Here is a 25,624-nt window from a genome sequence, read left to right on the forward strand (position 1 = left end):
TGTTTTGAGACGAGGCCTTGTGTTTCCTGGGGTGGCCTTGAACTCCCAGAACCCTAGGCACACACTGCTGTCACACTTAGCTTTTGTTCAGGTGTCATAGGCGGCAACTTTCCCTCTTCTTCCAGGACGTGGCCTTGGCTGGTGCCTGGTCCCCCTCTGCCCTGTTTTTTGACTCCTGGCTATCCTGATATGCTGGCCAATACCCTCGTGGTTGTGAATCAGGGTGACCTGGCTCAGGATGCGTCTGCCCAGGGAGTGGAGGGAGTCACCTCCTGCCCACCCCCACCCCGGAACCCGAGTGGTGGGCCCAGCCTGGACTGGAACCCTCCACCTAGCAACAGGGCAAACAGAACCCAGTGGGACTCTATCCCCGAGGTGCCTCTGCTGCCACCCGGGCCCCCCCGGGGTGGCCTTTCTCCCCATGCAGCACCCCAAAACTCTCTATCCCCCAGCCATACCCCAGGAAGGCTTCGGCCCACGGGGCCTGGAGGGCACTGAGGTGCCAGGTGGCCCAGAACCCCTTTCCACCATAGGTATGATGGTGGTGGCAGGCAGGGGTGTGATGGCCGTGGGGCCTGGGCTCCTGCCCCACCCACCGGACACCTTTGTCCACAGCCAGCACCAGCCTGTTCTATCAGACTCCAGGCTCAGACCAGGATGTGCTTCTGGCGCCTCCCGCAGGTACTGGCCAGCGCCCGAGCATGCTGAGAGCAGGCCCCATCTTGACCCAAGATGAGAGCCAAGTCACCTCTGTACCCCAGACAGATCCCCCATACTAACACATGGGCCACAGTTTGAAGTGGCCCTAGAGACCAGGCCGAAGGTTGCTGAGGTGACAAGACCTACCACTAGGAAAGTTTCCACAAGGCCCAGCCACTCAAAAGTGCGGGTCACTGCTCCCCTGAGAATAGGAGTGTCCCCAAGAATCTCCAAGTGTCTTGCCCTCCGTGAGTCCCCAGATGACTGCTAAACAAAGCCAGTACACAGGCACCCTCGAGATGAGGGCTGTGTCCTGTGTACCCGGGTCTCAGTCCCCCTACCCCATGTCCTGGTTCCCCCATGGACACCCCTCTCAGGGTGTCCGCCACCTGCAGGCTTCCAGATGGCTCCCTGCGGCTGCTTCTTTGACCCTCGCATCTACCGAATCGAGTGGGCCACCTCTGACTTCGGCCAGTCGTCTATGTACAAGGTGGCGGTGGCTGGCGGTCCCACCTTGTCCGGTGGCTACCTGCTGGAGGCCCCATCCTACCTCAAGGCCCCGGGGCCTCCGCCTGCGCTCTACCCCCACTACCAGCCGGCTCCCGGTGGGCCACAATACCTCACACACTATCTTCCACCCGAGGAGCCTGGGCCCGAGGCACTGGGCTTTGTGGGGGATGGAGGGCCCCTCAACTTCATGGAGATGCTCAGAGATGGCCTGGTACCCCCACCAGCCCCTAAAGAGACTAAGCCATCTCCCTTGCTCATCACAGTCCCCACGGCACACACGCTGCCACCCGGGCCCTATGGTCATCTCAGTGGCCATGCCAGCCAGTTCCCAGGGCCCCAGGTGACCATGAGGCCCATCGAAGCCCCCAGGGAGCTGCAGGGCAATGCTGTGGCCAGGCCGGGTCTGCGGTTCCCTCCTGGCCCTGCAGAGCTCAAGGTGGCTGAGGTGGAGGACGTCACCCGGATGGGCTCAGGTGAGACTATGCCTCCCGAGGTGGCCCGTGCTTTCTTCCTACCGGACAAGGTCCTTCTAGAAGATGCCATGAAACTTTTCGACTGTCTCCCTGGTGGCGCTGAACCTGAGGTGGCCCTGCACAGGGGTCCCGGGCCTGGCCCGCGGGACAGTGGTGGCAGTGGGGATGACTGCACAGCCGACATCCGCTCCCTGCACCTGCCGGATGAGCTGCTGTCCTTTGACTATGGTGTCCCTGAGGTCCTGGATGCCGTGGCCAGCGTGGATTACGTTTTCAGCTTCAAGGCCCTGGACGATGAGCTGCTGCCCCATGTGGGGGTCCCTGTTGCTGACACGGCGGCCCCTGGCCTGCGGTCTCATCAGTCAGGGAAGATGACCACCACGTGTACCAAGAAAGGGAAACCGGGTGGCAGACACAGGCAGACCGCGGGCCCAGCTGGCACTGCGGCCGCAGGACCCAGGCCGGACCCTGGAGCTGCCCCCAATTAAAGCAATTTGATCTCTGCTGTGTGTGGACACCAGTCCTGCTGCTGTGGCCCGGCAAGGCTGCTCAGACTGCATGGTGAAGCCAGGGGGACCTGGCCGTCACCAGACGCCTTCAGAGCCAAGAGTGTCAGGTGTCAGGGATGGATCTGAACTGTGACCCTGCACTCAGGAGGCTGGGGCAGGGGAGATGGAGGTCAGTCAGGATCACAAAAGGATGACTCCATCTAAAAGAAATGAGGACATAGAGCTGGGTTGTGTAGCTCAGCAGGATAGGGTGTTGGGGCTCGGTGGGTAGAGTGCTTGGGGCTCAGTTGCTACACACAAGACCCTGGATTCCATCCCCAGTGCTAAATGAACTATATGTGGTTCACGGCTATAACCCTAGCGCTGAAGAGGTGGAAGGAATCAGGAGGATCAGAATTTCAAGGCTAGCCTGGGCTACACGAGACTGTCTCAGTGAGAAGATCAGTCACCTGGGGCTGGTCACGTTGGGTGGCTTCCTGAGAAGTGGAGTTTTCTCTTCCACGCAGACCCCGCACTAAATGGGTTCCCTTGTATGTTTGGTAGTCCAGAGAGTAGTGGACACCTGCTTGGGGACCTACTGTGCGGGGCAGGCCCTGCAGGGTGGCACTCCCCTGCTCTCGCCAGCTCTCCACACCTCCTCACCTGTCCCGCACGAAGGCAGGGAGGTCACTGCTGTTTGGGGGTATCTGGAGAGGTGGGCTCAGCCTCAGCATGGCTGCTGGGGAGGGCATGACAGGGCTGGTTGACATGGCTCCCCGGGCTTGTTTGTGGAGCAGGTGTGGGCTTTGGGCTCAGGCAAGAGTCGTGTGAAGGTGCGGGGAGAGAGCCAGCTCCACAAAGCTGTGCCCTGACTCCACACACAGTCACAACTCACTGGTCTGTCACTGTGCTGGAGCCCAAGGCCACTGTCCTGCTCTCTCCCTCACCACCTCTCTGGGAATGTTTTTTTTAGCTGAGACAGGGTCTCAGTGTGTAGTCCAGGCTGGCCCGGGACTCATAAGAATTAGGCTCCCTCAAGGCATGCACCACCATGCCCAATAGGTCTCTTGTAGCCCAGGCTGGCCTTGAGCCTATGTAGTTGAGAATGGCCTTGAACTCCTCATCTTCCTGCCTCCACCTGCAGAGTGCTGGGGTGACAGGTCTGTGCCCAAGCTCAGGGCCCCCTGTGTTGCAGGCAGACGCTTTGCCCACTGAGCAGGCCACCTTCATTCCACCAACAGCGTCCTGTGAGAGTTGGAGTTCCCTGCCTTGTGGGGGCTCAGTGGTGTCCCCTCCCCCATCTTCCCAGGTCACTCCTGGCACCTCCTCCTCCCCTCCAGTGCTGGCTAAGTACAGGGTGACTGACAGGTTTGGGAGATTGGCTCTTTGATTGTAGATTGATGGGTGGGCTTGAATGTTGGTGGGGAACACCGTGCGGCATGGAAGTGCTCCTCATCCAGCTGGGGGACCTCCAGGAAGCTCCTCTGGAAGATGTATGGCTGAGATAAACAAAGGAGCTGACGCACTGGGCAGAGCCTTCAATGGGCATGCATGAAGTCCTGGGTCAACCCCCAGCACCACATAAACCGCATGGCAGCCCACACATGTCATCTCAGAGCTAAGTGGAGGCAGGAGGATCAGGAGGTCAAGGTCATCTGCTGCTACATAGCCTTAAAGACCAGCACTCGGGAGGCAGAGGCAGGCAGTTCTCTGAGTTTGAGGCCAGCCTGGACTACATAGTTCCAGACCAGCTTCATAGTGAGACCTTATCTTTGAAAACATACTGATAATCCCAGCACCACAGGAATGGAGATAGGACTGTTGGGTGTTGGTGGCCATCAGCCTAATTCGTTTCAGCAAGAGATTGTCCTCCAACTTCCTCCTCTGGCTTTCACATCATACGCACAACCGCAGGCCAATTAGTGCTGCAAAGCATCTGGGAGCTTGCCCCAGATAACATCCTGGCCCACTCTCCAAAGGGAAGACACTTGGTTGAAGGTTAGGCCCCGAATGTCTGAAGGGCGATGCCAAGCTCCTGCTTGTCCTGTGAGAGTGTCTGAATGGCCATGCCAAGTTACCACCTGTCGACCCCTCCCGTACTACCCCCCTCCGCCACCACCCCAAGAATCTGGAGATTCTGGGCTGCTGTCTTCTGCTGCTGAGAGCCAGGTGCTGACAAGCCTGAGCACGGGAGGGCTGTCCTGGGAAGGGCGGTAGGGCAGGGCCCAGGGCAGGATCCAGGGGTGGAGACACGCCAGCCAGGGAGATGGGAGGAGAATCAGAAGGCAGAAACATGCTTCAGGAAGAGAACGTCCCCTAGGGTGTGGGCATCTCCGTTTTATTAAACAACAAAAAGATTATTTCATATGTGTGGGTGTTTTGCCTGGAAGTGTCTGTGCACAGTGTGAGCGCAGTGCCTGAGGAGGCTGGGCAGGGCCTTGAGATCCCCAGAAGTGGAGGTACAGATGGTTGGGAAGCACCATGTGGGTGCTGGTAATCCGAATCCCAGTCCTCGGCTCTAACCACTGACCCATCTCCCCACACCCCAAACACAATTTTTTGTTTGTTTTTTTTAAGACAGGGTTTCTCTGTGTAGCCCTGGCTGTTCTGGAACTCACTCTGTAGACCAGGCTGGCCCCAAACTCTCAGAGATCCTCCTGCCTCTGCTTCCCGAGTGCTCGGATTAAAGGTGTGCACCACCATCGCCTGACTCCAGATTTTTAAAAAAGGTTTTCCCCAAACCATGAAGGACCAGTGTCCCTTGCACTCTCCATCATGTGGGACAGCAGAGTTGAAGTGGGGTAGACCTGCCACCGTCAGCTCCCCTGTCGGAAGCATCACAAGGAATCAGGGCACTTTTGTTGCAGAACCCTGCAAGTTGGTAGACGCCCACACCCGAGACCTGCTTGCTGCCAAGGCTGCCGGAGACTCAGTGGTCTGGAGTGTGCATGGGGAGGTGACAGACCTTGGAGGAAGAGCAGAAATAGGACATAGGAGCAGAGCTCCAGTGAGACCCAGGCCTGGGCTAGGTCCTGATCTGACCAGAGCAAGTGCCATGGCAGCCCCGATCCGAGGCATTACCTTGAATGGAAAACTGTTTGGGGGAGCGCTGGGAGCCTAGCGCCCTTTGAGCACTCGCTGGCCTACTGAGTAGGGTGGTCTGCGTGAGAAGTGTCCCCCACACCCTCAGATATTTCAATCCTTGGTCCTGAGTAGGTGGTGCTGTTTGCTTACAGAACCTTAGGAGGTGACACTTGCCGGCGGAAGTGCGGACATGGGGAGTTTGTAGCCTCTCCCACCACCACCTGGGCACTGACTGCCACACCTCACCTACCATTACAGACCGTCCTTCAGGAGTGGCTGTGATCCAGCTGGTCCAACCATGGCTGTCTCCCAACAGGAAGGCCAAGAATCTGGTAGTTCCATCCACAAGGCTGGATGTCTATATTGGAATCCCAAGGAACCCACCCCTTCTCTCTTTCAACCCCAGCTGTGTTTGAAGGCCAGGGGCTATGTATAATCAGTGCTCTATCACCAAGTGTGGCGGTTTGGATGAGCATGGCCCCCACAGGGGTCTTATGTCTGAATGCTTGGTCCCCAGTTAGTGGAGCTGTCTGGGAAGGATTAGGAGGTGTGGCCTTGTTGGAGGAGATGGGCTTGGAGGGTTCAAAAGCCCCACACCAAAGCCGGACCTGGTGGCACTTGGGAGGCAGAGGCAGGTGGATTTGTGAGTTTGAGGCCAGCCTGGTCTACAGAGCTAGTTCCAGGACAGAGAAACCCTGTCTCGAAAAACAAACAAAACCAGCCCACACAGGCCTGTCTGCTGCAGACCTAGCTCTCAGCAACTGCTCCAGCGCCATTTGTCTGCCCCCTGCCATGATGTTCATGGGCTCTGTCTCTGAAACTATAAGCAACCCCCAGTTAATGCTCTTTGTTTTGTTTTTTTTTTTCAAGACAATTTCTCTGTGTAGTTTTGGTGCCTGTCCTGGAACTCCAGCTGTAGACCAGGCTGGCCTCCCGAGTGCTGGGATTAGAGGCGTGCCCCACCACTGCCTGGCTAATGCTTTCTTTTTAAAGTTGATTTTGTCATGGTATCTCCTCACAGGACAAAATGGTAACTAAGACACAAAAGGCTTCTGTTCTACCCTTATCAAGGGACTTCCCTCTAGAGGCCCAAGGTGGCTATTGGTGTTCCAGCTATCTCTTTACTCCAGTGAGCCTGTTCTTGGGAGACAGCGTGGGAATGAACAGTGTGCAGTCTACTGTGTTCATAGGGCCTCCCAGAGGCTTTCTGAATGAGGTCCCAGCACCCTCACAGTCCTGCCTAGTGTCCCTTCCCGGTACTCAATAGCCCGTGGACTTCAACGTGACGCTCTGTCTCTAGCCCCAGAGCATCACTTCCCATCTCAGGAGCTTCGATCCCTGACTGGTCACCGGGACCCAGAGCGGGAGGCTGGGAGCTGCTGTCATTGGTGATGTCTCCTTTCTGATTTAGCTTTGTGGCTTCAGTGGGACAGAACCCAGACGAGGATGGTCTGAGCTTATTCCCTAGGGAGGACGAAGGGGGGTGTGGGTCCCTGCCAGACAGTCTGGAGAGTTCTGGTGAGAAGTGAGAAGGGCAAAGGTGCTTGCTGCCCTAATGACCTGAGTTCAGTTCCTGAGACACACTTGAGCCCAAAAATTGTCCTCGGACCTTCACACACACGTGCACACACACACTAACCGTAAACTAGGAGAAAGCCTGCTGAGCACCTCACATTCCTGCCTCTGAGCCTTCCCGCTGTGCCTGGCCCCCAGGGCCCCATTCCCAGCTCTATCCTGACAAGCTCTCCATGGACAGCCACTTCTGGATACACTCTCATCCCAAGCTCCTAGGAGAGGCCGACATTTTCCCTCACCACAGTACAGACAAAGCCCAGAGGTAGCGGTCGGGTGCCAGGGACAGGAGTGTGCATACCCTTCTTGTGTCTGGAAGGGTCACCCCACGCAAGCGTGTGTCCTGCTGTCACCAGCCTGGGGCTGTCCTTGCTGGGGACACAAGCCTATCACTCTTGGAAGTGAGCAACCCAGTGGTCAAAGGGATCTGCCTCTTCTCTGGGGAGCCAGCAGGCCAGTGCGGGAGGCTGGTTGCCCCAGAGTGAGTTTTTTTTAGGAAACCTACATGATCTTCTCGTTCTGGAGCATGAACGGTGATCCACCTACTCTACAAAGGACAACACAATGCAAACCAGTGTGTGTTGGCTTCCACAAGGGGGAGAGCCCGGCCAGCATCCCTAGGACACCATCCTTGAAAAGCGTTCTGTCTGGATTTGTCTAAGTGTAAAGGCTCCATGTGCCTAGTGCCGCATAAATGAACAGACACGGACAATGGGTGTGTTGTGATGGACACATCCACAAGAACTTCCTAAGAACAATTACAGCACAAACTATCAAGGGAACATCTTTTTCCAAAAAGAGAAAAACTATCATATTTCATGAGACGCTTCCTAGGTTGTGGGGGGAGCTTGTGTTTGGGGCAGAATTCTTGACGTGCGACCGCAGTGAGGTGTGGTGGCCACAAGCTGGGGCGTCTAGAACTCAGGGCCCGCACAGCCTTGGTGTTCATTTGTCCCCAGAGATCTTGGGGGCTGGAGTTGAGAAGGGGTCAGCCACAGGCCAGAGCAGACAGCATGGCTTGTTTAGGGTGGTGTCTGGAAGACTGCGGGGCCCAGGCACTGTGGTACACAAAGGTTGCTGAGTGCTGCTAGGAGGCGTGGACATGGTGCTGACCACTGTGGCCACTTGGGCAAACCCAACCCAGGCCCACTGCGTTAGCTTGGTGCCAACCCTGCATGGACGGTTTGACCGGCTGATGTGAGTGGGCTGTGCATGGAGTCTGTTTTCTTCTTGGCTTGAACCTGTCCGGGATGAGACGAGATGATCCATCTAGGTCAGGGCCTGCCTCTGGAGGCCTCGCCCATCCATGAGAGGCTGTGAGGCGCATGGAGACCAGAGCACAGGGGTCAGTGCCTGGTGAGCAGCGCGTCCCTCCCGCTCCGAGGGTTGGTGTTTCTTTGAAAGGATGGTTTAAGTTGAGAGCAGCTGAGAAGAGAAGCCTTGGGGGCAGCTGGGGCTGTTCTGGGGGGATGTACCTCACAACTCGCACACGCAGCAGCAGGGAAGGGTGTTGGGACAGGGGACAGATGGTTCGCTGTATCCCAGGGATACCTTAGCGGGCTGTGAGCAGCTTCAGCGACCATCGCGTCCCCCACGGTCTGTGGCCTTCTAGGGGTGGGGCACCTTGGGTCACAGTAAACATGGCATCATCTAAGAGGCACTAGTGTGGTAGGCTGAGAGTCCAGGTCCTTAGAGGCGACACCTTCCGGAAGCGCGTGGAAGGGGCTAGATGCCCTGCAGTGAGTGGCTGGGGTCACTCCGTTCCCGTTTCACCAGGGGCTCGCCCAGGCTGCGGCCATCCATGTCTGCCTCACTGCTGTGCCCATCCCCAGTGTCCTCTGCAGGGGTGAGGGCCCAGAGGGCACAGTAAGAACAGAGTGGCCTGGCAAACTTTCAACCTACCCCCTGGCCTCCCTGGTCACGTGGCTGCGTCAACAGGCTGGCCCTCTAGCCCAGGTTCTCCTGTGGCCACCCGGACTGGCCAGCAATGAGCTCTTCTCGCCCCTCACTAAGCCACCACTGGAGATCACAGGAGCTTGCGCCCAGTGGCCAGGATTCCCACCATGCCAGTTCCCGGGGTCCTTGACCCACCCCAGAGGCTGCCCAGTGGCTCTGCTCAGAGACACGGTGCAAAGGAGTTGGGAGCCAGGGCATACGCACCTTTGTCCAGCAGCGTCAGTGACAGGGAGGCCAGATCGTTGAACTGGAAGGGAAGGGAGGGGAGGGGTCTGAGATGTCAGTCAAACCCAGTGACATAGCCAGGGCTTCCTCCTGCCAGGCCCTGGGGGTGGGCAGTGGCACAGTGACGGGGGCTGTGTAGGGTGAGCCCTTGTTCTTGGGAGTCCCGACACCGGCCACAAGCATGCCTTCACATGGCTTCCTTTTTTTTGACTTTTTAGGATTTATTTGTGTGTGTGTGTGTGTGTGTGTGTGTGTGTGTGTGTGCGCGCGCGCGCGCGCATACAATACCTACAGAGGCCTGAAAAGGGCATTGGATCCCCGGGAGAGGGAGTTGCAGACGCTATGAGCTACTATGTGGGTGCTCTGTGAGACCTGAGCTCCACGGGAGGGTGTCTGGGCAGACCTGGGCCTCTGGGTCTCTTTGCCTCACCTCGCCCATGACGGCAATGGGCGTCTCCCCAGTGGCCTGGGCCACGCGGTGCTCCACCAGGTAGAACATGTACTCATCGTACAGCAGCCGGATGAGGTGGAAGGAGCCAAAGCTGGCGGCACTGCGCAGGGTCAGGTCACGGATCACCATGGAGCTGGGGACAGGGACAGAGATGCTCTGCTGGAGGACAGGCTGGGGGCGGGGATGCCCGCCCACCCCCACACACACAGGGGCTGAGGGGATGTGGGGGAGGCAGTGCTCCCCAGTCTTCACTGCCGCCTTTTTGCTTTGATTTTAGCTTGAAAAATACATTTTATTATTTGTCATTCATTCATTTATTTTTGAGACAAAGTCTTTCTACACAGCCCTGGCTGTCCTGGAACTCACTCTGTAGACCAGGCTGGCCTCAAACTCACAGAGATTTGCCTGCCTCAGCCTCCAAAGTGCTGGATTAAAGGTGTGCGCCACACACACAGATACCTTGTTTTTTGTTGTTTGTTTGTTTGTTTGTTTATTTTAACGTGTTGCCTGCTTGTAAGTACACCCTGAGGGTGCGGTGCCCCAGGAGGCCACTGCCTGGAACTGGAGTGAGTCACTGGGTGCCGGGAATCAAATCCGGGTTCTTTGCTGATGCTCTACCCGTTGAGATTCACTCCAGCTCCCTCAGCCTTGTTTCTGAGGTGGGTTTCTCTGCACCCGGCATTGTTGACTTGGTGGCCCGTGGAGCCCAGGGAACCTCCTGTCCTACCTCAGCACTGACACCGCAGGGGTGGGCTGTTCTGCATGAGTGCTGGGGTTGGGGCTCAGGGCCTCATGTTTGCCCTGGCACGCCATCTACCCAGCCAGCTTCCCAGCCCGATTCTGCTTTCTATTTTCTTACATTCCTCTTCTTCCCTCCCTCCCTCCCTCCCTTCCGAGGTGAAGGCCAGTGTGTTATTCTGTGGCCCAGGCTCATGTTGAACTCAGATCCCCGACCTCAGCATTGCGACAGCCCCTTGGCCAGCTCCTTTCCTCCCATGGCCCCTCCCCTACTTCCTTCCCCACAATGAACCTTCTGGACTGCACTCTCCGTGGCAGCACATGGCTGAGGACACTCTGCAGCCATGACTGATGGGAGCAGTCTGGTACTGTGCGTCACCCAACCCTGTGAAAAGTCTCACACTGAACAGCCGCTTCCCTCTTGGGCTGCAATTTTAACTCCGCCCGAGTTCTGCCCTGCCCTGCCCAGAGGACGGAGCCTCAGCTGAGGAAAGGCCTCCATGAGATCCAGCTGTTTTCTCATTTCATGATCGATGGGGAGGGCCAGTCCACTGTGGGTGGGGCCATCCCTGGGCTGCTGGTCCTGGGTTCTATAAGAAAGCATGCTGAACAAGCCATGGGGAGCAAGCCAGTAAGCAGCATCCCTCCATGGCCTCTGCCTCAGCTCCTGCCTCTGGTTCCTGCCCTGTGTGAGTTCCTGTCCTGACTTCCTTCAGTAATGGACTGTCACCTGGAAGTGTGAGCTGAATAAACCCTTTCCTCCCACATTGCTTTGGTCACAGTGTTTCGTGGCATCGGTGTCCCTGACTAGGACATCACCTGTCCCTGGAGGCTTCTGATGTGCGGGCCCACAGTCTCATTTCCTATGTGTTTCCACAGGATTCTAATGTACTTGAGGCTCATTGTCACAGATGTACACCTGATGTACTGGCCCTGGCAGGGTGTCTCTGGGGGACAGCGGAGGTCAGTCCTCAGCTTTCTCTCTCCCTGCATCTTGGAGTGTGCAAGGCCCCACAGCAAGCTCACCATCTAGAAACTTCAGAGGTTGTGTTTTCTGGATGGTCCCAGAGGGGATCTGTGTTGGTGGCCCCTGCAGCATGTCTGAGGCTGTGGTAGGCTCCAGCCCCGCCCTCAGCCCAAACAACCAGGCTCAGGGGCCCAGAAGGGGTGTGAACTTCCCAGGTGCCCCCCCACTATGGATGCGGGGTGACCAGGCTCACCTGTAGAAGGACCACTTGAGCAGGAACTGGCGGGCGGCCTTGGGGAAGCTGGGGCTGCCTGCATGCTGCTTCAGCACCTGAGTGACCACGTTGTCCAGCCAGCTGGCCCACTGGTCCAGTGAGCTCTGCTGCTGCAGGGTCACCTTGAAGTCGTGCTCCAGGCGCTGTACCAGACCCTCCTCGCACTGGCACACCCACGAGGCCTGCTCCTGTGAGGACAGTGGGTGAGGGGCAGTGGGTGAGGGCCTGGGGAATCTTCTGCTGTATTTATTGGGGCAGGGTCTCATGTAGCCCAGGTTGGCCTTACATTGTGAGTGTAGCTGAGGATAACCCTGAACTCCTGATCCTAGATGGGTGGATGTGGTACCAGCACAGAGTCCTACATGCTAGGTGGGGGCTCTGCCTACTGAGCCCCCCCTCCACCCTCCCTTATTTACCAACACAGTGTCTCAAGAGGTAGCCCAGGTTGGCCTAAAATGCCCAACCTTCCCATCTCAGTCTCCTGAATGTTGTGATGACAGGCATGTGCCACTGAGCTTCACAGAGGGTCCCTTTCTCAGGGCACACCTGTGTGTGCTGAAAGGCTGTCCTCAGCCATGCCATGGTTTGTACTTTTCTGGCAGGACAGAGCCAGGCACACAAGGTCCAGCAGCTGGGAGTGTTTGGAATGCAAACAGACAAGAGTGCAGCTTGTTAAACCGGCTACAAAAGGGACCCGAGACACAGCAAGGTGGGCAGGTGGGCTGTGAGCCAGCCCCAGGCTGCCCACTGCAGAGTGCAGGTCAGGGAGGGAGGACCTGCCTGTGCCGCTCCAGTTGTGGCTTTGCTGGCCAGCCGGGGTGGGGAGCACCCAGCCTGGAGCACAGTCGGGCAAGCAGATGTCACTGCCAAGTCACCTGAACATTGGCAAAGTCCACGCGGTTGAGGTCACTCAGCATCTGGTTGATCTGTGACGTGTTCTGAAGCACAGCTCGTGCGGCCTGAGCCAGGTGGTTGAGGGATGTGTAGCGCCGCAGGGTCTGTGCGAAGGCGCTCACAACACCTACCTACAAGGGACCCAGGTCACACGGTTAGCAGAGTCCTGCATGGGGGATGTGGGAGCAGGTGGCTGGACAGACACTCTTGCACACTCACACGCATCTGCACACCACCCTGCTCCCTGCAGGCCCCTGGGAACTCAGGATGGCAGAGGGAGGAAGAGTCGGGACAGAGACCCTGTGGGTAAGGGGGCCTGTGTCACTGTCTGTGCCCACCTCATTCGTGGCTTGATGGAGTCAAGTCTCCCTGTAGACCCTCTTGCTGGATTGCGAAACTGAGGCAGGAAGACCCATCCTACCAGATGAGCAGAGCAGCCCCATGCTCTGGCCCTGACGGACTGTGCCTGCCAATCACACTCCATGACAGATGACACTTCCTCCCTTTCCTATGTCAGGCAGTGTGCTAGTCCCTGCTTCTAGAAGCCTCAGTGGATGGTAAAGATACAGAGCCGGGTGCACGGGATGTTGGCACTCAGGGACTGAGGCGGGAGGATTATGTGTTGGAAGAACTTTTGTGCTAAGGAGAGGTGGGGGCCTAGAATTCTCGGGTCCACCAAGCTAGTGTGTGTATGTGCACGCGCACGTGTGTGCAAGTGTGCATGTGTGTGGTGGCCAGAGGTTGGGGGTCTCCACTCTCCACCTTGGTTTTTTCTCATCTATTTGTGTGTGAATGCACACGTGTAATGGCGCACATGCAGAGGTCAGAGGGCAACCTGGAGTTGGTCCTCTCCTTCCACCGTGCGGCCCTGGACTGCACTCAGTCATCAGGCTTGGTGTCAGTGCTTCTGCCCACTGAGCCCTCTCGCTGGCCCGCACTGTCTCACTGAGGCCCGCACTTGCTGATCAGCTGGTGGCTGGTCAGGCAAACACCAGGGCCTGGCTCTGCCTCTTGACTGCTGGTGTCACAGGCATGTAGCACCATGCCCAGCTTTTCATGTGATGCCAGGGTCCAAATCCAGGTCCTCACATTTGTGTGGCGAACACGTCATCTCCTGAGCCCCCTCCCCAGCCCCGGGGCACCCAGCAGGCCCTGTACACATCCTGGCCTGCCAGGGTCTCCTGTTTGCTTCACTGTCTGCTCCACGGTGGTGGTGGCAAGAGTGCCCCCCCCCCCGCTCCTCCCCATCGACAGCCCTCCCCTGCCAGCTCTTTCAGCCCACAGCATTCTGGGAGGCCCATTCCCCAGACCCATCCGTGCGGGTACCTTGGTCTGGATGGCCTGCTGGGGGAAGCCACTCATGGCGTTGATGAGCCAGCCCTCTAAGCTCTTGGCGAAGTTCCTGATGGCCTGTGTCAGGGAACCTGGAGGCATGGACCAGAGGCTCATGGTGAGTGGGGTGGCAGCACTCACACCATGGGGTCTACCAGACGCCATGTAGAGGATGCCAGTACAGGCAGAAGTCCCATGGAGGGACCAGCAGCAGCCTGAGGGTGACTGGAGCCCTGGACACCTGGGGAGGAGGTGCTGGGGAAGAGCGGAGACCAGACATTTGTCCTTTGCTCCAAGGAAACACTGTCTGGGAACACATATAGCTGTCTCAGTGATGGAGCTCCTGGCATGGAGACCAGGAACACTTGCCCAACACCTGCCATTGTCTGGGATGCCCCACAATTAAGACGCACATGTCACCAGTACCATAGCATCGGGTCAGACAAACACACACATGTACATGCACACTCATACATATATGCACACATGCATATTGACACATGCACACACGTAAACACAAAGTGTATTCTGTCAACATCCAAATTTATTTTATGCTGATTTGCTGTAAGAAGAAAATTGGACTTTTTGTTTTTGTTTTTGGGAGAGGGTCTCTCTAATGGCTGTTCTGGACCTAGCTCTGTAGACCAGGCTGGTCTCAAATGCAGAGCTCCTCCTGCCTCTGCCTCCTGAGTGATGGGATAACAGGCGTGTGCTGCCACAGCCTGGATAACCAGGCAGTTTACATTTTCTTTTTTCTTTTTCTTTTTGGAGCTGAAGATCGAACCCAGGGCCTTGCGCTTGCTAGGCAAGCGCTCTACCACTGAGCTAAATCCCAAACCCCTGTTCAGACTGTTTTTAAAGAAAATGTATTTCAACATCATTGTTTTACTGAGATGCAGAATGCCACCCTGGCCAGTCCCCCAGACATGAGGCCACACAGGAGAGGTCACAGTTGTGCTGTTTCTAACTTCTGGCAGGAAGCCCCCTAGTGCACTTAGGGAGATCCAGCCTGGCCTCACATTAACAGCCCCACATACACACAGCCCGCCTGCAAGGAGGGAGCTCGAGGTTGAAGCTGGACTTCCTGTCCACTCTGGGGTTGAGGGCACCGAGCTGGGAAGGGCCTGGGCGGGTCCAAGGTCATCTGGGCTCATGGGTGATGCCTTCTCTAATGGTCCAGTCTTGGCCATTTCTCCTAGCAAACATCCTTGGTGCCCACAGTAGCCTGACATGCCCTTGAAACCGAGGTGGCCACAATGGCTTTCCTAATAGGTGGCTCTTGGCCACCTTGCCTGCCTGCCCTCCAGGAAACCTTCTGGAAAGCCCGGCACATGCCCCAGCCAGCTCTTAGCACCCTGCTGCCTGGCAGAGAGTTCTCTGGGGTCAGGAAGGGGGTGGAGTTGGCAAGTGAGGGGCACCACAGGGCTGAGTGGTGGCTGGGGAGGGGGCAGGGCCTTGGGAGGGGCGGCTTACTGGGGACGGGCCGCAACACATCCGGGATGAGGGTCTCCACCAGCGCCTGGTACAGGATATGGTCACAGCTGCGCATCCACTGCAGGATTGGCTCGCATCTACACAGAGAGATGAGCTTGTCCTTGGGGAGGAGGGTGACTTCTGGCTCTTCGTCGCTGTGGGAGGGGGGCACAGGTGAGCCCACAGTGATAGGCGGGGGCTACAGAGCACAGAGGGGGGCAGGCTCAACCAGGCTTGGCTCGGGGCCCTCCGGAGCAGCACTGTCCCCATCTGCCTGCGGCTCAGGTAACACATGTCACTACAGTCAATGGACCAGGTCACAACTTAGTAGCACAGTCCCATTATCTTGACTCTCAGGAACCCGAGGCAGGAGGATGACAAAGCCATGCCCAGTCTGGGCTACAGCGGGAGACCTGGGACCTAGCTCAGGGGAAGAGGCCCCGCCTAGCACGTGCAAAGGCCCTGGGTCCCCAGGACAGCAGCAGAACAGGGTGCCGTGGAAGAAAGTGGCTCTGGGTGCATGAGAGAGGGATGTTTACACAACGTCTCTGGCAGCTTAGACACGCGCAAGGTGTCAGGAGATTGGCTCAGGGTTAAATTGGGGAGCATATGGGCTGAGTCTGCCCTGTCCTGGGTGGGGTTGGGGTGTCACCTGGCAGGCAGCGAGGCACGTCCATCACTAGAGGTAGCCTTGCAGTTCCAAAAGGATAACCACAGCTTCTCGATGTACTGAAACTGGAGGTTCATGACGACGTCTAAGGTGGCCTAGGAGCAGAACAGCCTGTCAGGGGTGAGGCCCAGTCAGGTGCCTGGTGCTGTGGGCAGTTATGGGGTTTTCTAAGGTCCCCAGAGGGGCTAGTGAAGAGAGAATAGGTAGAGGCAGTGCCCAGGGAGAGGGACCTGCAGGGGACATGGATCTGTATGGGAACTGCAGGTGGGGTTGGGTCTGGCCGAGTAGGGCGTCACCTCACAGTGCCTGCGATACACCAGCTGCAGGGCCTTCACATCATGAAGGGTGACACTTTCCTGCAGCAGCGCACTGCCTAGGTCAGGTGCCGGGAACTCTGGGAAGACGTGAGACACATCTGAGAAGAGACAACACATACAGGTCACACATGGTCCCCAGGACAGGGCAGTCCTGGTACCCCAGTGTAAGCTCCTCAGGTGTTTATCTGGACAAAGAGCAGCCACGTCTCAGAGCTGCCATCTAAGCAGACACAGGCGGGGCTGGGTTCTGGCTAGAGCATGTGCCGTGGTGCCCGAGGCCCTGGGTCCTACCCGTAGTACCAGAGACCTGTCACCCCAGCACTGGGGAGGACCAGGAGTTCATAGTCAGCCTGGGCTATGGGAAGGTCACGAATATATTCATATATTAGTTTGGGCACACAATGATCATTCTGGAGTCCCAGAGATGTCAGAAGGTTCATTTAGAAACTTCTACATGACAGAGCAGGTCCCACACTCACCTATGTATTGCTGGTGATGCTGGCCCTGAGTGGCCATGGCCTGCTCGGGTGTGCTGTGCAGGCTGCTGTGAGTGCCACTGTCCCCAAGGCTGTCTGACTTCTGGACTGGCCGGTACCTGGCAGGGGACATATGTGCCAGCGTAAGGCCTCAGCAGCACTGTCTGGGACGGTTCCGGGGAGCACAGAGGACTCAGTGTGTGCAGGCATGTGTACGTGGGTGTTACGTCATTTTAACAGTGGTCAAAAGTACTCTTTCTCCCCGGTGCTGGGAAGTGAACCTGTGGAAGTGTCCTGCACCCAGACAGACCTCAGCCCAGGGACAGCGTCCCTCACACAGCTGTCCCCACCATCCAGCTCCAGAAATACCTGAGTCCCTGCCCCACTTTATGTCTCTGTGATTTTGTGGCTCCAGGGACCTCCTGGGAGGAGGCCTGCCCTGAGTCCTGGTTCCGGCTCATGTGACCAAGCATTGTGACCATCCAAGTTGGAGACTTCAGAATGCCCTTCATTTTCCTGACTGACAGACTCACTTGTATTGAGGTCACCTATAACACATGTATCTACATGTTTCCATGCTGTTTTCCCTTTGGAGACTGGTGACCCTCGACACAGAGCCTAGATGTTTCATTACTGTGTGGAGATTCTGACTTTTGATTTACTTTGGGCTCTCTCTACTAGAGACACCATGTAGGTGCACGGCAGGAGACACACACAGCCTCTTCGACTCTGAGGGAGAGCTGGCTGTGACAGTCACCCAAGGGCAGTGAGTTGTGGCCTTCTGGGGGAGGGAGATGTACACGAGCTACCTCTGAGGTGCACAAGCTACCTGAGATGTCCCTTGACAAGGGTGAAGGCTTGCTCCTGTCTACTGGTTCCGGAAGGAACCAATGAGGGGCTGGAGGTGTAGTCAATGGTAAAGCCCTGCCTAGAACCCCCAGTGAGGGGGCTGGGGACGTGGTCAGGGTGGAGCCCCGCCTAGAATCCCCCAGTGAGGGGGCTGGGGGCGTGGTCAGGGTGGAGCCCCGCCTAGAATCCCCCAGTGAGGGGGCTGGGGGCGTGGTCGGGGTGGAGCCCCGCCTAGAATCCCCAGTGAGGGGCTGGGGGCGTGGTCAGGGTGGAGCCCCGCCTAGAATCCCCCAGTGAGGGGCTGGGGGCGTGGTCAGGGTAGAGTCCCTGCCTAGACTATTTGAGATCCTCAGCACCTCAATGAAAAAAACCAAGATAATTAGGATCTGTGGTTCCAATTACATGGTCTTCTAGAAAAAATTGGAAATATACACACCCAAAAATAAAATAAATGAAAACAGAAAAATTAGTACTGCCAAGGTCTGAGTGGGAGAAAGACACAGGCAGGACGTTTAAGCAATAAAATTCCCTCCTCCAACACCACGCATCACTGTCCAAACACACAGGAGGTGGAGCAGAAGACTCATGGAATGTCTTGTCTTGCCTGTCATATTTGGGGGACACTGTGGCTGCATCCTAGGTCTGGGGTTGCAGGTCTTGGTAGCATGGCTGGTGTCACTCACCTGGGCTTCTGGTGTGTGGGCTGCTGCCTCATGGCCATGTACTGTGTGTCTTCCTGCAGTCGGTTCAGAGGGGAGTCCGGCTTCAGGCGGATTCCATAGTAATGGTACTTCGAGTTGCCCCTGGGAAGGAAACATCATGGGGACACCCCCTCAGGTCTGGCTGCGCTAGTTTGGTGCTCATGGGGACGGTCCACACACAGCAGCCTCACTTTAGTACAACAAAGGTTCACAATGAGAAAATGAGGCCAACTTCATCCAGCCCAGATCTGCCTATTTATTATGATTATGACTGGTGATTCTTTCCCAATCTCCCTCAAACCCCTGTTTCACAGCTGGCCTGGAAGGCACTGTAGCCCAGGAACTTGCCTGCATGTCCTGAGTGCTGGTGACAGATGTGCTTCACCATGCTAGGATCAAAAGCCCCATTTTGGAAAACAGCACGTCTTAGGGAGTAACCAGGAGGAGGAGGTGACCCTGCCATGCTCAGGGGACCACACACAGACAGATGAGCCCCAGTCTGGAAGGAAGCTAGACTTCATGGCAGAGGTGGCTGTCCTCTGTCACTGCCCCCCAATGCCACCCTCCTTCATCTGTTCCCAGGAGAACCCGCAGTTGCTGAAAGTCCCTGATCTCTGGAACCCACTTCTGCTAGCACACAGTGACCCCAGTGCAGGTGATTGCCCAGCACACTGGCGTCGCAGGCTGGCCGTCACAGCCCTTGGGAGGGCGAGGCCGAAGAACCAAAGGTTTTAAAAAAGAGCTGTGGCTGAGCTCAGCAGGCAGAAGGCTCACCAGCACCCAAGGCCCTGGATCCACCCCTGGCACACCTGTAACCCAGCATTCAGGAGGTGGAGGCAGGAGGGGAAAACCATCCAATCATTATATCATGGTGAGCCAGGGCTGCAAGAGACTTGTCTCAAAAAATACAAATAAAAACGGCTTGCTTGTTCAGGGGAATTTCAAATGGGTAAGAAATGGAATGAGCCTGGTATGGTGGCGCACACCTTTTATCCCAGCACTCAGTAGACAGAGGTGGCTGGGTCTCTGGGAGTTCAGGGCCAGCCTGGGCTACATAGTGAGATCCTGTCTCAAAACAACAACAACAGCAGCAAAATTTACAAAATGAGAGTGAAACCCATCTCTTCCTAGAGTCTGCCCACTCCCACTCTGGGAGCCGTGCCTGTGGGTTCTGGGGAGCTGGGTCTCTGACACAGGGAGAGAGAAGGTGGGGCTGGCATGAGATGCAGGAAGCCCCGGCTGCTGTCACCCACCTGGTCCCCAGGCGCCGCGTGCGCAGGCCCATGAACACAGAGCGGATGAGCTTGCCGAAGGACGCGGCATTGACAGGCTCCAGCTTGTGCTCCTGGCAGTGGCGCAGGTAGTGGTTGTAGAGGGAGCTGCGGGGCAGGCTCACGCCTTCCGCTGTCTCATAGTTATCCAGAAGCCACTGGAGCTGGAGGACAGATGGGCATCAAAGGCCTGGAGTCCCAGACAGTGGCTCACTTCCCTGTGCTGCAAGGGCAGTGACAGAGCCACCTGTGTGGTCCTCATGTCTGTCCCTGAACACATATGCCAACACTTCCACCCGCCCACCCACCCACCCGCCCACCCATCCATCCACTCACCCACCCGCCCACCCATCCACCCATCCACCATCCATCCACCCATCCATCCACCCACCATCCATCCACCCACCCATCATCCATCCATCCACCCATCCACCCATCATCAATCCATCCACCCATCCATCCACCATCCATCCATCCACCCATCCATCCACCATTCATCCACCCACTCACCCACCCACCCATCCATCCCTCCATTTAACCAACCAATCAACCAACCAACCAACCAACCAACCGTCCACCTATCCACTTGTCAACCTACCCATCCATCCATGCATCCGCCCACTCATTGCTTTCATCCAAGTACACTTTGGCCTCTGTGTTCTCTGACTTATTTTATGAGCCCCCATGTGATGCAGACAGATCAGACTGTCTACAGGCCGAATACAGCACATAGCACCACATACCCAGGAACACCAAAATCTCCTAAGCCCGCAGTACAGTGACAGATTTTATGCAGAGACACAGCAGTGGACATGGAGTCTTGTGCTCTAGGCCACAGGTCACTGATGGCCTGCTATCCCAACCCCCAAAGTCAGAGAGCTCTGGGTAGAACCCAGACACCCAGGAAGGCTCTAAGAGTCAGCAAAAGGTGCAGGCTGAGGCTGTGTACAGGGGCCATGGCTTAGGGAGGTGCCGAGAATCTGCCCCCGACCTCTGTGGGCGCTGCCACCCTCCTGTCTCGATTCTGTCCCAGAGGTCAGTCATGTGACCTGACCAGTGGCTGCCCTGTGAGCAGGGCACGGAGGCTGAGTCCCTCTCACGTGAGGCTACCGTGGCTTGTGAATGGCGCCCGCTGCCCACCCAGCCCTCCTAACTGGTGTCTCTTGTGCCCATGCTTGTGCACCCCCTGGACCCAAACTGGGCAGCATCTCCCAGGCAAGTCACTGTTAGGGAACAGGCTGCATGGTTGGGTCCCACTGCAGAGGGGAACAGGTTGTGATCCTCTCTAGACAGGGGGTGTACTCTGGGGTCCCCTTCATGGGGTCAGGCAGGGTGTCCCTGCCATGACCACCACACACCCATGCTGCTTCCCACTGGCCTCCTCCTTCCTCATCCTGGGGACATGCTCAGTGTAGATCAGACAGCCGGGTTGAAAGGCTGTCCTGGGGACACAGCAGAGGCTCCAACAAAAAGGCAGATGCCACACTTGCAGGGTAACTGGCTGAGTGGGCAGAAGGCTGGGTGCCATGCTATGTTTGGAGAGCACAGAAGGCCCAGGCATGTTCTTTTGGCACCACAGGACCAAGAGCTGGCTCTCTGGGAGAGGTGGAGGGCTGGCTCTACCTCTGGGCAAACCAGGTGGGCTTCAAGAGGTTGAGTAGGAGTTGGCCGCCAGCGCTGCTGACTGGTCAGGGGTATGTGGATCTCTGAGCACTGAGTGAGGGCCTTCCGGCCATCCTGCTGCCCTGCTCACCCAGGCCCACAACTACACCCACCCCTCCTCTCAGGGCCCATCATGGCTGGTGCTGGCCAGGGTGCCAGCCCCTCAGCTGTGCTGTGACTCAGGAGCAGACATCCTCGCTGTCTGCACCATACAGGTACTGTGCACCAGCTATCCCCAGCACCCTAGAGAACAGGCTCTTGTCCTCATCCTCCCAATGGGGCAACAGGTGACAATTTAAACAAGGAAGCAGGCACATGCCTCTGATCCCCTAACTCGGGAGGCTGAGGCAGGAGGATTGAGACTTGGGGGCTCTCCTCCCCATGGGGACAGAGTGCTAGGGCTCTGACTTGCTTTCATTGTCCCTTCTGACCGGCTGGGGACAGTGTCCTTTTCTTCCCTCATCTTGCTGTAGGACTCAGTCACTTCCGGCCATCCATGGGCCTCCCACCCGACAGGACACAGAACCACTGGGCCGATGCTCCCAGTGCTGAGCCATGGGGTCATTCCAGTCCTCAGGGAGCATGATCCAGCCCTGTGTGCTGCACAGGGATCCAACAAGAACTTGGCTCTCACACACCAGGGCCACTTGGACCCTTGAATGCCTCACAGCTCTGTGAGGCAGGGGCAGAACTGGGGTTGTTCATGCTGGTGCCCCGGGACCTTGGCATACACACTTCAGGGCCAAAGCTGGGAGTAAGGAGTCCTGGAGAGCAGGAGACACTTGTCCACAGGAGCCTGCAGGGAGGCTCTGGGATGAGGCTGCGCGTGTCCCTCTGTCACCTGACTCCAGATCTTTCCTGAAGGCTGGAGAGCTTCTGTGGTGTGGGAGGAGGAGAGCGGGAGGGAGAGCAGGGCGATGGGGGGGCTCAGGGTCGCTGGGTCGGGAGGTCAGGTCTAGTCCTGGGTCTTGGCCGAGGGTGAGGGTGGGCTAGCAGGATGGCTCAGCCAGCCAAGGAGCTTGTCTCTGGGACCCTCACTGGGGAAGGGAGAACCGACCGACTCCCACAAATGCACGCACACTGAAGCACTCTTAGGTCCTCACCGACACACAAAGAACAATTGTTTTGAAAGGTGAAGGGGCATGGGGTTGGGGTCCGAGATGGCGGTGCTAACTTGGGCCCTTGAAGCTATGGCACTGGGGTGGGCAGACTCGTCGCCTCTGCCACACTGCAGGGTCCAACAAGGCATCATGCTGGTTGGCTTCTGTCAACTTGACACCAACCTTGACTTATCTGGGAAGAGGGACCCTCATCTGAGGGACTGCCCCCACGAGACTGGCCTGTGGGACATTTTCTTAATTAGTGATTGACGGGGAGGGCCCAGTCCACTGTGGGTGGAGCCATCCCTGGGCTGCTGGTCCTGGGTTCTATAAGAGAGCAGGCTGAACAAGCCATGAGGAGCAAGCCAAGTAAGCAGCATCCTCCATGGCCTCTGCATCAGCTCCTGCCTCCAGTTCCTGCCCTGACTCCCTGGATGATAGAGCATGATCTGAGGGTCACACAGTAAAACAAACCCTCTCCTCCCCAGCTTGTTTTTGGTCATGATCTTTATTACAGCAATGGGGACCTGACTACGGCACCGCTATGGTAGGGTCCCCAACAGCCACCAACGGGGACCTGACTACTGGGAAGTGGCCAAGAGGACTTTGGGTGGCAGCTGCTTCTTCCTCTCTATTTTGGCACTTATGGTGAGTATTTGGGCCTCATCTGCCCATTCTCCTGCACTGTGTCCTGTGTGGCCTCTGGGTCCTCAGATGTCTGTCACAATATTGGATGGACATCTGGCCACTGTGAGCACCTTCCAAAGCAATGCCACAGCATTTCTGCATCTCAGATTCAAAACAAAACATCACATCTTTCCAATTTAACATTCTGGCCTGGCGGTAAGGAAGGGCCGAGTTGCGCTTTGCAGACAGTCAGGGTGACAGTGTGGACCTGCAGGAGTCCTGGGCTGCATGAGCACAGAGGCGCCGGCTCTGGCCGAGCTATTGCCTTCCCGTTGCCCCGGCACCTGTGCTGCTCCAGCCCTTGATGGGTGGTCGGATGGGTGGCCATTCCCAGCAGTTGCTATAGTGACAGCTGGAGAGAGAGCTGTGACTTCTCCTAAGGGCCCTTCTCTCCACTAAACCTGCTCCAGCTGTCTCTGCTCTCTAAACCATCTGTGGAGGTGATGGGGCTGAGGTTCCCAGACGGCAGCTTAGGGAGATGCATGGCTCCATCATGGTGGCTAGGTAATACCCAGAGGTCACCAGGGACATGGCCACACTAGACACGGAGCCCCAGGACCCTCTGTCTCTAGTTGGAAGGATCAAGAGCTAGCCTGAAGCTGTGATGTCCTAACCCTCCAGGAAGCCCTACCAAGAGCCACAGTGGCCACAGACAGCCTGGGGACAATGGCAGCTCTCTGCTCTTCCTCTCAGGCTCTGTCATCGGCCAAGACAAGAAGCCTTGTGCTCTTTCTCTGGCAGTTTCTGTAAAGATCTGATCTCTATTGCTCTTGCTCCTCTGTCACCAAAGCCCCAATGGCCAGGAGAGTATTCACCTTGGTAAACACTAGGGGGAGCAGCCTGGGTCCATCTGCTGACACACAGGTTAGAAAGCAAGCAGGCTCCCTGCAGCCCTCAGTGAGCACCGTGTGGCCCCTGCAAACATTCTGGATGTCCCATGGACATAACAACTTGGGGGCTCTGCCCCTGCAGCTGCCTTTCCCCGGCTCCGCAGGCTGAGGTGGTCCATTTGCTTTTAGCCCCAGCCTGGGGCCAATCCCAGGCTTCCCTTTATAGTGTGACCTGGGTGGTGTGTGGCCCTTCCCTCCAACACACCAGAGGCTCCTCTCTTGGGCTCTGTCCCCAGGACACTGTCTAGCAGCAGATGGTGCTGTTCATCCTGGAGGGGTTGGGCCCTGGGGGAAGGAAATGTCCCTGTCATTACTTCCTGTCACACATTGGCTGGGACAGTACCAACCTTGCAAGCCCTCAAGACTTCCAGACTTTTCTTTAGAGCAGTGGCTGCTCCTTTCCCCAGAGAGTCAGCCTCCCACAACAGTCCACTGTGAACCTGGGCCATCAAGAAGGTATTGTGTGTGTGTGTGTATGTGTGTGTGTGTGTGTGTGTGTGTGTATGTAGGGGTGTCACAGGATCAAGCTGGAGAAAAAGCAGATGTTAGAAGCCTCAGGGAAATGCCACTTTTGAGGACCATGTCAATGGCCACAGCCCAGTATGACTTCAGTAGTGGGTCTTAGTTTTTTCAAAGCCCAACCCAGTTTGGTGTGGTGGTACACTCCTGTCATCCCATCTCTCAGGAGTCTGGGACAGGAGGATTGCAAGTTCAAAGCCAGCCTCAGATATATAATGAATCCCAGGCCAGTCTGGGCTACATGAACGTCTGTCTCAATAAACAAACAAGAATAAGTAAATCAAATCCCCAACAGTCAGGCCAGTGATCCCAGAATGTGGGAGGCTGGGGCAGGAGGACATGGAATTTGGGCCAGCTTGGGCTACATAGCAAGGTCCTGCTTCCTGTAAATAAATAAGACATAGAAGGGGCCCATACACTGGACAAGAGGCATTTGGAGAGGGCAGAGCATTCCTTCTCAGCTCTCCAGTCAAACAGGGAGCCCTACCCTCCTCCAGGCCCAGCTGGCCATGCTGAGTCTGTACCAGGGCGCTCACCTCCCAGAGAGGCCTCCATCACAGAGCAAAGTCAACAGTGTCTGCACCTGCCACCTGCTCACATTTCCAAATTTCACAACTGAGTGCCTTCATGGCAACCCAGTCCCAACCCGTCTGCCCCTTTAAAAAGTTGTATTTTTGCTTCATTTTAAAATTTTCATTATCACTATTTTTAGGTTTATCTTATTTCATGTGGACAGGTGTTTGCCTGCATGTAAGTCTGTACCATGTGCATGCAGTACCCACAGGGGCCCCTGGAAATAGATGGCTGTGAGCTGCCACACAGGTGTGTCCTCTGCTAGCCTTCAGTCTGCTGTGCTGTGGAGGGTGACCTTGACCCCGCCCCTTCCCTCAGTCTCTGCATGCTGGTGACAGGGTGAGGGGTGAGCCACCACACCTGTTTTGTGATGTTAGGAATGGATCCCAGGGCCTCACGCTTGACCCCTGAGCCCACCCTAGCCCATCTTTTCTGTTCTGAGACAGGGTCTTGCTGTGCAGCACAAGCTGGCCGAAGAGCCGCCACCCTCCTGTCTGGATGATAGGTGTGACCACACCAGTCAACTGTCCGTGCTTCTCAGAGAACTGATTCTTCTTAAGATCTCACCAGTCTACACACTCCACCTCAGGGACAAGCCTGGGACATGGGTGTCATCCTCAGACATCCTAACAACCCCCATGCGGGCCCTGCCTTGGCCGCTTGGGGTTGTCTGCTCTGTCTCCCTCTCATCTTCTTCAAGGCTGCGTTCTGTCACATCCCTGGGCCTTTCTAACATCTGTGAGCACTCCAGACAGAGCAGGGTGTCCGAGGGA

At 56.7% G+C, this 25,624-nt stretch overlaps 2 protein-coding genes across 3 annotated transcripts in view; one reads left to right on the forward strand and one right to left on the reverse strand.

Annotated features, from left to right (window-relative positions):
- The first annotated feature begins 47 nt into the window (after positions 1-47).
- Positions 48-2,184, forward strand: Prr22 (proline rich 22). Its single transcript, XM_036171084.1, has 3 exons — positions 48-533; positions 616-681; positions 1,095-2,184. Exons 1-3 carry the CDS (start codon positions 239-241, stop codon positions 2,168-2,170), a joined length of 1,437 nt encoding a protein of 478 aa, XP_036026977.1. The 5' UTR covers positions 48-238; the 3' UTR covers positions 2,171-2,184.
- A 5,413-nt stretch (positions 2,185-7,597) lies between these two features.
- Positions 7,598-25,624, reverse strand: part of Rfx2 (regulatory factor X2) — a 58,717-nt gene continuing 40,690 nt past the window's right edge. For both annotated transcript variants that reach the window (XM_036171428.1, XM_036171427.1), the window contains 12 exons: positions 19,403-19,584; positions 18,132-18,251; positions 16,603-16,718; positions 16,103-16,221; positions 15,789-15,901; positions 15,137-15,291; positions 13,658-13,755; positions 12,313-12,462; positions 11,417-11,625; positions 9,438-9,591; positions 8,987-9,029; positions 7,598-8,664 (listed from right to left, as the gene is read on the reverse strand). In XM_036171428.1, coding sequence (XP_036027321.1) covers positions 8,552-8,664; positions 8,987-9,029; positions 9,438-9,591; positions 11,417-11,625; positions 12,313-12,462; positions 13,658-13,755; positions 15,137-15,291; positions 15,789-15,901; positions 16,103-16,221; positions 16,603-16,718; positions 18,132-18,251; positions 19,403-19,584 — 1,572 coding nt within the window. In that variant the 3' untranslated portion in view covers positions 7,598-8,551. The remainder of the gene's footprint in view (positions 8,665-8,986; positions 9,030-9,437; positions 9,592-11,416; positions 11,626-12,312; positions 12,463-13,657; positions 13,756-15,136; positions 15,292-15,788; positions 15,902-16,102; positions 16,222-16,602; positions 16,719-18,131; positions 18,252-19,402; positions 19,585-25,624) is intronic.

This window comes from Onychomys torridus, chromosome 21 (assembly GCF_903995425.1).
Source record: "Onychomys torridus chromosome 21, mOncTor1.1, whole genome shotgun sequence".
NCBI classification, from domain to species: domain Eukaryota; kingdom Metazoa; phylum Chordata; class Mammalia; order Rodentia; family Cricetidae; genus Onychomys; species Onychomys torridus.